At 24.4% G+C, this 12,561-nt stretch overlaps 1 protein-coding gene across 2 annotated transcripts; it reads left to right on the top strand.

Annotated features, from left to right (window-relative positions):
- Positions 1-3,700: 3,700 nt before the first annotated feature.
- Bm6536 lies at positions 3,701-12,049 on the top strand (the record flags this gene model as incomplete). 2 transcript variants are annotated; one of them, XM_043076319.1, is made up of 15 exons in its annotated part: positions 3,701-3,928; positions 4,252-4,439; positions 4,929-4,959; positions 5,968-6,050; positions 6,668-6,785; positions 7,687-7,868; positions 8,152-8,431; positions 8,651-8,800; positions 9,164-9,261; positions 9,554-9,643; positions 10,210-10,318; positions 10,491-10,616; positions 10,973-11,176; positions 11,348-11,443; positions 11,747-12,049. In XM_043076319.1, 15 exons carry the CDS (start codon positions 3,701-3,703, stop codon positions 12,047-12,049), a joined length of 2,286 nt encoding a protein of 761 aa, XP_042932253.1. The 2 variants fall into 2 exon arrangements, with proteins under 2 accessions (XP_042932253.1, XP_042932254.1); XM_043076320.1 differs by lacking the exons at positions 3,701-3,928; positions 4,252-4,439; positions 4,929-4,959; ... (2 more) ...; positions 7,687-7,868; positions 8,152-8,431 and having other exon boundaries at positions 8,672-8,800.
- Positions 12,050-12,561: the final 512 nt, after the last annotated feature.

Genomic DNA, 12,561 nt, shown 5'->3' with positions numbered 1-12,561 from the left:
AATATGTGATGAATAAATAACTTTTTTTTTTTTTTCAATCTATTTATTATTACTATGATTAAATGATAGAGGAATCCATTTAGATCAATGCAAGTGATATATGATATGATTAGAATATGAATACGTTTGAGAAGAGAGAGGGTGACATCCTCCTAACTGTCAACTTAGAATATGAATACTACAAATCGTTTGAGGAGAGGGTGACATCCTCCTAACTGTCAACTTAGAATATGAATACTACAAATCGTTTGAGATGAGAGAAGGTGACATCCTCCTAATTATCAACCTTTTTCAGACACTCTCATAAACATAAAGCAAGAAGATATGAGATATGGGGTGTGTATGTCTTTTGTCTGTCTCTGTATATTTGTTTATGCATATAATATTTATATATAAATATATATGTGTATGTATGTATGTGTGTGTATGTATGTGTATGTATGTATATGTATGTATGTGTGTATGTGTGCTGTAGCAATTGTTTATTTTAGTTGATTTGAGTAGAATTCACTATGGTCTGGTTGCTATCATCACAACGATCTTTTCCTGTTGTCCTATTTTTCATATTTCCGATTTCTTTGATGGTTGGTTAGGGGAGCACTTATTATTGATGAAGCATAGCATCGACATTATCCGATAACAGCTATAGGCTTAAGGCTGCTTTCCTAAACAAGTAAATAGCCATATATAGCTCATGGCCAAATCGATTAGTCCTTATAGACTGAGCAAATAATTGATTTTTGTTTATTGGGCTTTTTTGGAATATAAAATATAATAAGCTAAGAAGATATATGAAATAAAAAATCGATTTGTTAGACTTTTTAGAATATGAAAATGAAGCGATGAATAAAGTGAGAGTGTTACAATGAAAAATTAATTTTGTTTAGGCAAAATATGTCTAGTGATAGTATTAAACTATTAAAGTATGTTTGAGTAAAAGAAAAAAAAAATCGATTTGTTAAGCCTAGGTGACATTTTTTTTTTACTTTTTATTGAAATCTCATAATACTATCTAAATGATGAAAATGAAAATGAATTAAGTGTATTTAAGATTTTGATCAATTTGAACTAACAATTATTGAATAAGGCAAAAAAGTGGTGGGGGAAGGAGATGGAGAGGGAGCAGGGGAGAGGGGAGAAGAAGAAAATGTTTAGATTTCTTCGATTTCTTATTTTTCGGTTTTTTTTCTTTTTTTCAATTTTTATTAATTTCTCATGCACTGATTGTTTATAAAAATTGTCCTCTAATGAAAATGTCAATAGAAGAATGTGTGTGAGAAAATTGGAGAAAAAATGATTAAAATTCATTTATTACACAACATTTTTTTTTTTTTTTTTCAAGTAAAAATTGAATTATTTCTTGAAAATTGCATTTTTATATAACAAATCTTTTTTTTTTTCTTTTCGGTTTAAATAACCAAATGAAATTTGAGAAATGAAAATAAAAAATTAACTTTTTTTATTCTAATTCTATTTTGTTTATATGTAACAATAACCCATATCATCTTATAATCATCATAACAAATATCATCGTATCTTTGTTTTAATTAATTATTTTATTCAAACAAAAAAAGTCACTTTTTTGAATTTTTCATTTTAAAAGATACATTAATAGTTTATTTATGGATGATATTTTATTTTATTTTTTTTTGTGTACAAAAAATTTTTGTTTAATTCATAGAAGGTAAACAATAAATTAACGAAATAAATTGATCAAAAAAAAGCTGTCATATAAATAATACCATTTGTGCTCAGTTCTGTTGTTATTGTCATTATTACTATTATTATTATTTATTTTTATTTATTTAATTATTATTATTCTCATTATTATAATGATTATTATTATTCTTATTATTATCATCATCATCATTATCATTATATTATTGAATTAAGTATTATTACTGATTGTAATAAATATTAATTGTTATTTTAATTTATTTTTAAACATGGAATAACATTTATTTATTTTATAATTTAATGCATTTATTACATACTGCAATGATTAATATATATTTATTATTAATATCACATTAATAATAAGTAGCCATTGGTTAGCTATTATAAATGAAAGGATGGAAAATTATTCTTAAACTGAAAGAATCATTCATAAACATAAATAATTTGTTATTTTTAAGAAAATTTATGTTTGCCTTTATGCCTTTATTTTCTTCATAATAATTCATTTATATTTAATATTTCAAAAAATTTTACAAAAAATTTTACGATAAAATTAAGTTAATTAACATAGGATTAAATTTATGTTATTATTTTAATTAAAATTTATTGCAAATGTGCCATATTTATTCTCTTAATAACATATAATAGACAAAAATGCAATATTTTATAATTTGATGTGAATTATTTTTTTATACAGGAAACTTTCATTTTATTATTTAATTACCAAAAACCAAAACAAACAAACAAAAATTGAATTTCTTTCGTTGTACAACTGTTTAATATTTTATTAAGTTTTTCGTTTTATTTCTTTTTTCCTTTCTTTTTTTGCACTTTTTTTTATTTTTTATATATTTTAGAATAATAAATAATAAATAATAATAATAATAATAAATAATAATAAAAATAATAAAAAAATATATATATATTTTTAATAAAAATAATAAAAAAATAATAATAAAAATAATAAAAAAAATATATATATATAAATATTTGATACAATAAGTTTTAAAAATTAGTTCCAGTTACTAGCTATTTCAGTTACTAATTATTATTCGATCATTTTTCAGATTTACAATATTAAGTATTAATCATTTTTTTTTTTCATATTTTTCAGTAATTGCTATTTTTGCAATAGAAATTTAATACGTATTGAAATTTTTTCATTAAAATATTCCGTTTTTTCTTTTCCATTTCTTATTTTTTCAATAAATTATTCCTATTAACTTTTTATTTTCCTTTCCCATTTCTCCCTCTCTCTTTTTTTTTTTTTTCGTAACTATTAATATTTGAATTTAGCATTTAAAATTACAACTAAAACAGTTATTACATCTTTTCTTTCTTTCTTTTTTTAATTTTTGATTTAAATAATGAAAATTTATTCCAAATGAATAAATTAAATATGAAAATTAATTCAAAAATTTTAATTTAATTATATATTTTCAGGTACAAATGTAATGATCAAATACAAATTAGTAATGTATACGTATTTATGTATACAATTACATTATATATATATATGTTATATGAATGTTGATGACATCATGAAATTTAATTGAAACGGTCACTGAATAATTCGATCTCTTCTCTCTCTCTCTCTCTCCCTTTTTTTTTTTTATTTCTGCTGTCACCTTGTTTTCTTCCTTTTCTTCTTCTTCTTCATTGTCATCTTTTTCATTTTCTTCATTGTCATCTTCATTTTCATCTAAATGATGAAAATTATAAAAAGTCATCTATTCATTTGTTAATTTCAACATTTGTGTATATGTGGAACAATTGACGTCACTAATACTACGATTAATTATTCATTTAATTATTTTCTATAAACCTAAATACTATTATAATACAATTGATTATTTATTTGCTACTACAATAATTTTTAATCATTAAATATTGCTATCATTCTTCTTTTTGTTTTTGTTTTTGTTTAATTTCTAATGCCATAAATGATAAATGGTAGCAATTAATAATACAAAAGAAACATTAAGTATTACTATTATTTACTATCATTACTGGTTGTATTATTATGGTTGATATTTTTAATGATTATTGTATACAATTAATTAATAAATCTACACCAAAACAACAACAACAACAACAGCAACAACGTCGAAAGGAGGAAGAAGAAGAATATGAAATTAATTTTCATATTAATTCTTTTTTAATTATTATTTATCCAAATTTGATTATATTATTATGGTTGATATTTTCAACAATAATTTTAACAACAAATGCTGCTCTATGTTCATATAAGGTATTTAAAGATTTGTTTACTTTATCAATAATAATATTAATTATGAATTTTTTTTTTCTTCTTTTTTCAAATTTTTAAGGAGAAAAAAAGATGCAATTAGTTAATATTATTAGAGCGGAAATAATGAGAATTTATTTTAGAAGCTTAGATTAATTAATCCTATAATTAATCAAATGAGAATTATGATTAATGAGAGTGTAATTAATGTTTAATCAAAAATTAACTATTGATTATAGGCTAAATTAAAATATTACTGAGTATTTTCAGATTATAAATGGTTATTATTATAATTATTATTTGCTTTTTTTTTTTTTTTTTGTTAGGTACCAAGTGTCAATGATATTATTTTTGATGTACCGCTTGATGTTGATTTTATGGAAAATAATACGAAAAATGATGGTGATGGAAGTGTTCGAAAGATACGTAACGTAAATAACGTGAATAACGTAAATAATGATCTCTTCCAACCATTAAGAATTCATCTTCATTATGATAAAATTAGCATTGACAAGTAAGTTATACTAATAATCTTAATAATGAATATTTGTTAATTTTCAAATTATCCGAGAATTGATATCTTATCAAAATTATCTTTTATAATTGTTCTATGGAATGGAATCATTGAGTTAATTACATTCTGTTAGAATTAATTATGATTTATTTTCTAACTAACATATGTCTGTTTGTTTATAATTTGTTTTTAAAATTTTCGAAAATATTTTTTATTACTCAGTAATATTTAATATTTTTGAAAAGTTTAACACGAAGCAATTTACATCAATTTTTTGTTTCATATTTTCAAATTCAATGTGTGTAATTTAAAATGCGTAGAAGGCAAATGAGTCCATTCTTTTAAGCTAATTTACTATTTTTTTTAAAAAAAAAAGGAAATTTACTGACTGATTACTTCATTTAAGCAAAAATTGAAATGAATAAAAGAAAAAGAAAAAAGAAGAAAAGATTTCATTATTTCAAATCATTAGATTGTTTCTTATTTCAGATTAACAACAAACATACAATTATTTGTAAATGTAAGTTTCAAAATTAATTCAATAATTGCTATTTAGGCTTTTTTTTTTTTTGTTACTTTTTACCTTTTATTACTTGTTACCTTAACTTTTATTACTTTGTTGTTGTTAAATTAAGACATCTTTTTAGTAACTTTTTTTTTCTGAATCTTTCTCAAATTAAAATTACAAAAATGCGTAGACTTTTTTTTTTTTTTCATTAATGTCAATTTTGATGAATGCAAAGATAACAATTCAAATTTGAAAATTTAAAAAGTTTTATTGTATAGCATTGAAAGAACATACATTATTTTTTCTTTTGCAACTATACAAATTAACAAATTTACACTTTTTTAAAATTTTAAATGTTAGGAAAATGTCAAAATAACTTTTTTTCTTTCTCCTTCACTTAACTATCGAAAGATTTCACTTAACTTTTTTTCTTTTTTTTTTAATTTTCTGTAATAGCATTATGTCTATTCCATACCATTAAGATAGTTTTTAATCGATCTATCATTTTTAAGATAAAATCTTGAAAGAATTCAAGTAATAAATTGAAATTTGTGAGTTCCAGTAATTTGGGTAGGAATCATTTACCATCCTTTCGTCCTTTTTTGCCCTCATTTTGTGCGGTCTTTTTTTCAGTAATGAAAAATTTATGCTCTCAAATACAAATGAGAAAAAAAAAAAGGGTCATTTAGTAGAATTTTACGTTTCTAAAAAAAAAAAAAAATTAGAGTTTGTTTTTGTAATTAATTATTTGTGGAGATATTATCAAAATATTAAATTTTGCATGCTGTAATCGATCTATACTTTATTATCTTTTTTCATATTTTGTTACTAAAAGTGAAATATTTTGATTGTAAATTAAGAAAATTTCTTAGTTATTATAAGTTTAACAATATTAATATATTGTTAATAATAAAAGATAGAGATAAGATAGTGTAATATTTTTTGAGTTATAGTTGAAATAAATTTTCAGATATTTGTTTACAATATAATTAATTATTTTAGCATAAATTTATTTTGCAGACATCATTATTACCGGAAGCAGTGAATTACTGGCAAACTGCATTAGCAGTACGTCCGGCAGCAATACCAATACGACTTAATAGGTAGATTATTTTATTTCATTTTTTTTTTTTTTTAAAGTACTTAGTAGGAATACTGTAATCTGAAAAAAAAATTGAAATTAACTTAAATTTGTTTCAGAATAACTTCCGACATATAAATATTTGTGAATGTATTCATTAATTTAAATTTAAAATTAAATGAAATAAACAATTAAATTTGAAATAGAGAATGAAAAAAAAAAAGAGAGGATGAATTATACTATTTATAATTTTCTTTTATTTTCCTATTGGAGATTTTTTTTCTTTTTTTTTTGTTTATTCCAATGAATATTTTATTGAATTCAAAAACTTATGAAGAATTAAAAAAAAAAAAATGACAGTTTTTATCATCATTATATATAAAAAATAAAATACAACAAAAGTATATCTCATATTTTTAATATACTCTGATATTAAATTAAAAATTTTGTAAAAGTTTAGTACGGACAACTAAAATTGTTTAATTAAAAGGAAAAAAAAGAAGTGAGACAGAATAGTAATCAAATTAGAAATGAAAAAGAAAATGGAATTGTTTGAGGATTAGAATTAATTAAAATGAGTGTTTTGCAATTAAAAGTTTTGTTTCAGAATGAAATTGTTCTTTTTTTTTTTATTTTCAGAAAATGTGTATCAAATTTATATTATATGCGTACTTATGAGAAACGACAATCATGTGTGCTAGGCTGTAAAAATGAGACAAGTTGTGGTGAAGTGATTATTCCAGATGAACATTTATATGTTAGTTGATAAGACTTGATTATAATTAATTTTAAATACAAGTAAAAGTTTTTGTTGATAAGATTTGATTATGATTAATGCAACAAGGTTTTTTATTGATAAGATTTGATTATGATTAATGCAACAAGGTTTTTTATTGATAAGATTTGATTATGATTAATGCAACAAGGTTTTTTATTGATAAGATCTGATTATGATTAATGCAACAAGGTTTTTTATTGATAAGATTTGATTATGATTAATGCAACAAGGTTTTTTATTGATAAGATTTGATTATGATTAATGCAACAAGGTTTTTTATTGATAAGATTTGATTATGATTAATGCAACAAGGCTTTTTATTGATAAGATTTGATTATGATTAATGCAACAAGGTTTTTTATTGATAAGATTTGATTATGATTAATGCAACAAGGTTTTTTATTGATAAGATCTGATTATGATTAATGCAACAAGGTTTTTTATTGATAAGATTTGATTATGATTAATGCAACAAGGTTTTTTATTGATAAGATTTGATTATGATTAATGCAACAAGGCTTTTTATTGATATGATTTGATTATAATTAATTTTAATCTGTATCATTAAAATAGGAGTGTTCATAATTATTTGAAAAGACAGTTGTATTAATTGATCGTTTAATGTGAAAGTTTATATTGCATAATCCATTTACTAATTGTTTCTCCCATTTGCTTATTTGTCTTTTTTTTTTATATTATATAATCCATTTACTAATTTAATTACTTTTCTAATTTCATTTATTTGTTTATTATCATTTTTTTTTCTTTTATTTTGATAAGAAAAAAATATATTACAATTTCGAAAATGATTTTTGAGATTTTAGCACATAAATTTAATTAAATTAATTATAATATATTTTATAGTGGTTATTATTTCTAGCAATGTCGTTATTGCACATCACCAGAATCTCGAAATTGTGGTATTATTGGACCTCCCGATGGAATTGGTATACCAAATACTGATTTTCTCCTTTATGTTTCAGCGGTACTATCACAACGTTGTAAAAATATTGATACAGTAGCATATGCAGCACATTGTCAACAAGAAGCTGACCTTGATAGGTCATTTTGCTTTTTTGTCAACTAAATTTAAATGATTTAATAAATGTCTCTCTCTATATATAAGCAGTAGAAAATTTAAATTTCGAGATGAAAAGAGTAAAATAAATTAAAATAAGAGTACAAAAATTTTTCAAATTTATATAATTATTTCAACTAATTTTAAGAAATAAAAATTTGATATACTATTAATGCTAAATTATTTGATTATATTAAACTATTTATTCAATATAACTATCTAATTTCTATTTTCAGTGATTTATTAAAAGAATTTTTAAAATTATAGACCAATTGCTGGACATGTTAATTTATGTCCAAATGCGCTTTCAACTGCATTACACGATCGTGAAGTATTACTTTCAACGGTAAAACATGAAATTTTACATGCATTAGGATTTTCTGCTGGATTATATGCATTCTTTCGTGATGATAATGGCAAACCACGAACACAACGAAATCGTTACAATAAACCAATTTCGTTGAACAAAGATCGCGGATACTACAACTGGGATTCGAATACCATTCAAACAATTATACGGAATGATTGGTGGACAGCAGAAGGAATGGTAAAAAGATAAAAGTTAAAAAAAAAAATAAAAATAAAGTTTGAGACTATAAAGTTGCATAATGGTATAGTAATATTATGACCATATGGACCATAACTGTAAAGGATTGGCAGTGATTAGTTAATTAGTTGATTGATTAATTAGTTAATTAATTGATTAATTAATTGCTGACATATACTTATAATATTCTCAAGTGAATAAGACTTTTTTTTTAAATAGATACCACATCCAGTACACATAATGGTAACTCCGCGTGTACAACAAGAAGCTCGACGACATTTTAATTGTTCAGATTTGGAAGGAGCTGAGTTAGAGAATCAGGGTGGTGATGGTACTGCTTTTACACATTGGGAAAAGCGCCTTTTTGAAGTAAATTTATAGATATGAAATATTATGCATATTTGAAGTATGAATTAAAAAAAAAAAATTCCAGAATTAAGATTCTTTTGAAATTTTTTTATGTTTAGTATTTTAAATGTTTTGTATGCTTTAAACTTTTTTTATGCTCTGAAATTTTTAAATTTTTTCGATCATTTTTCAATGTAATTCCTTCATTTTTATTAACATTGTATTGCAAAGTCAAATTATTATTTTGTAATTTGAACATTTGCTCAGTTTGTAAAAAGAAGTTATTCAGAAAAAGAGCTATTCAAATTTTTAATTTTGGGTATCAACCTGCATGTAATAATGCTTAAAATTGTCTAACTTGCAGAATTTTAATTGACGTTTCAGAATGAAGCAATGACGGGTACTCATACGCAAAATCCGGTATACTCTCGGTTGACATTTGCATTATTAGAGGATAGTGGGTGGTACAAAGCAAATTACAGGTAAATTTTGTTTGGTTGAAATAGCAATATAGATTGGTGACTAATGTATAATGAGAATTTAGGATCGTATTTGGAAATTTTATAATAGTTTTAATGCACTCAAGTTTTTTTATTCTTTGGTATCGGGAATTTTCTTAAATATTTGATCTCAAGTCAGAAACTTTAAAACTCATACGTATCATTCTGGTATCACTTGACTACTTTTTTGTAAGAATACAAATATTTTTAGTAGATTCGTCGATATGATGTATGGAAGCATAAAAAATTTGGAAATGAAAATCAATTATTTTAGTGCAGCTGAAGAACTTCATTGGGGTCATCATCTTGGTTGTGAGTTTGCAAGAAAAAGCTGTGGTGAATGGATCCGAAATCGACAAGAAAAGTGAGTCTTTCGAATGAGAAACACCGTTTATTTCGCACTCCTTTGATAGTTATTTCTTTATTAAGAATGAAACTTTCCCCAAGAAATTCATGATCCCAACAGCAACCTTAGAATTTACCTGTTAGCTCCTTGTTATTGATTAAGTTTCTTGTGAAGTTCGTGATGCTTCATTTTTATCATTCTTAAAAAGAAATGGATTTTTTTACTTTTCTATTTTTAAGGAATGAGAGGGGAAACTGAAGCACACAGTTTCATCTCCTTCGTTTTCTCATTCCCTTCGTTACAGTGCTTAACTATAATTTTCAGAATATTCAGCTTGATTTTTAGGTTCCACTTTAAAAGAATCAAGAATCGTTTTGATACAGCAACCATTAGTAAAAATCAATCTATACAAACAAGTTATAGAGATAAAGCTTGCAAATAAATCAAAATAGGAGCCTAAGATTCTAGAGAAGAATATCCGCAAGAATCTCGATCACCAAAATTAATAAAAATTAACTAGCCTATACGAATAAAGGATATTATGAAAAAAATAAAATTTGTTTTCATAAATTTTTTACTTCCAGAGATCTTTTGTTAGCACCTTTTTGCGACGAAATTAAACATGATGGGAAGCGTTCACTTGCAACAGCACGATGTACAGCACAACGAGATTCGTTAGCTTTATGTAATTTGGTATGTTTATTTTGTTTGCCGTCAACGACCAGTTAGTTTTTAGCTAAAGTGCGATTTATTTTTTTAGTAATTAGTATATGAGATTTATCAAGTGAAGATCATTTATCGTAAAAGTAATACCGATATCAAATTTTTAATGAATCATTTCAATTATTGGAGATTCCAATTTCAGATACCTTACCAAAATCCGCTTCCAACGGAATATCGTAATTTCGCTTCTTTGAATGGAGTGAAAAATAAGGACGCTATATATTACGGTGGATCCGTAGAGCTTGCCGATTATTGTCCATATAACCAGGTTTGCCTACATAATTTTTTTTTTTGTTTATTATTTGAGATTATTATCAAGTGAAGATCATTTATCGTAAAAGTAATTTCCTCTGAAAAACATTTAAAATTTTGCAAGGAATTGATCACTTGTGTTAAAAGCAATACAAGGTTTTTTATCTCTTAAAAAAATCTGAATTAGGAGTGATTAAGGTAGCTTCATATATATGTTCGGGAATATTTACCACAGCATGCTAAATTATGAAATTAAACATCTCCAATTTCTTATTGTTTATTCAAATGATAACTTTGTGGTTTCCTTACTCACTAAATAATCAAATAATAAAATTACAATTAGTTCATTTTATTCCAATGAATTCTACATAGGAGTTTGAATGGAAGGCACCAAATTCATCGCAACGCCGTGATAGTCGGTGTGAATTGGATGGGAATTTTACACCTAATCAAGCAAATTCAATAATGGAAGTGTATGGCAATCAGTCAAAATGTTTCGATTTAGCAACATTTTGGACTGAGCGAAAATGTGGTCGTATTAGGACTTTTCTTCAATATAAAGCTGGATGCTATCAGGTTAATTTTTATTTTTCATGCATTCCTAGCAAAGTTGGAGATTTTGATTTCTCCTTGATTGCTTAAAATCCAAATTCAGTAGTACGAATAAAACTGGTAGGATTTAAAGTATTTAGATTGATTATTGCATCCAGACTATTTTATGTTGTTATTTTTTATATTATACTTCAGTATGAATGCAGCGAAGGTCGTTTGAATATTGGTTTGTTCAATGAAAGTTTTTTCTATCCTTGTTATTTTACCGGGCAGTATGTCTACATTCGAAAGGTTCTTTTTCACAAAAGTATTAAATTAATACATTATTTTTTTCTCACTCAGGCCAAATATTTAAATTTTGTTTTTATTTTTAGTATTTAAGTTCATTAATACTTTTTAAGAAGTTCTCTCTTGTTTTTGTTTTGTGCGTACGGTTTGCAATGTAATGGCTACTTTTTCATATTATTCTTCACCGCAACCTTAAAACAGGTAGCGAATGGTCTAGAAGAATTTTATTTCCTTCTTTCGAACTAATATTGCATTCTCTTGAATTAATTAGTGAAGTTTTTTTTTTTACTCGCTTGCTACTTGCAGGTCATAAATGGTTGGCTACGTGAAGGTGTGATCATTTGTCCACCATGTGAAGAGATTTGCCATTCAGAGCATTTCTCAGTTGATGACAAATTCGGTTACTGCCAGGAAACAAATAAAGATAACATTCCGGAATATGTAGGAGATTTATGGTTAGATGAACCTTGCGCAGCATCTACTTCTTTTTGTAACTTAATTTTTTTTCTTTTCATTTTTCTTATACGGTTTTCTTATAATTTTCGGGTATTCTGCGTGATTTGTTCATCATACATTCCTTTAATAAAAGTAGGTGAAAATAAGATGTAATTGTATCATTTCTGTAGCGTTGAAACTGAAACATTCAGAAAATAATCTCTGTAAGTAATATAACAAATGCAAAGAAAATTGAGTTCTTGTTATTTTTTCACTGGAAAAAAAAAACTAAATGAAATTTGATTATTTGCATGTTTAATTGTTAAGTGAAGATTCTTTGTGTTTATCTCAAGAACGGTTTTCATTTGTTTCTTATATGTTATGTGTCCAACGAATTCGTATTTGATGATTTTCATTTGTTGCTGTTCGTTTGATTTGCTGTGCTTTTTTTTTGCTTGTAGAAATAATATTGTGCTAGTATTCTTCATCTGTTTATTTATATTTTGATTTTATTTGTCATACGGTATGTGATTTTAAATTTTATCGAGTTGGCAGTAATCTTGGTTAAGTTGTAATTTTCTGCAGACTTTTCTTTTGTTAACAAACTTTGAAATTTAAAAAATATATCATAATTGTTAAAGCGGCTGTGATAGATGTTAGTATATTTCTTTTCCTTGCATTATTTT

The sequence above is a fragment of the Brugia malayi genome (genome assembly GCF_000002995.4).
Source record: "Brugia malayi strain FR3 genome assembly, contig: Bm_v4_Chr1_scaffold_001, whole genome shotgun sequence".
Taxonomy (NCBI): Eukaryota; Metazoa; Nematoda; class Chromadorea; order Rhabditida; family Onchocercidae; genus Brugia; species Brugia malayi.
The sequence above is the reverse complement of the archived record's forward strand: the minus strand, read 5'-3'. Positions and strand labels throughout refer to the sequence as shown.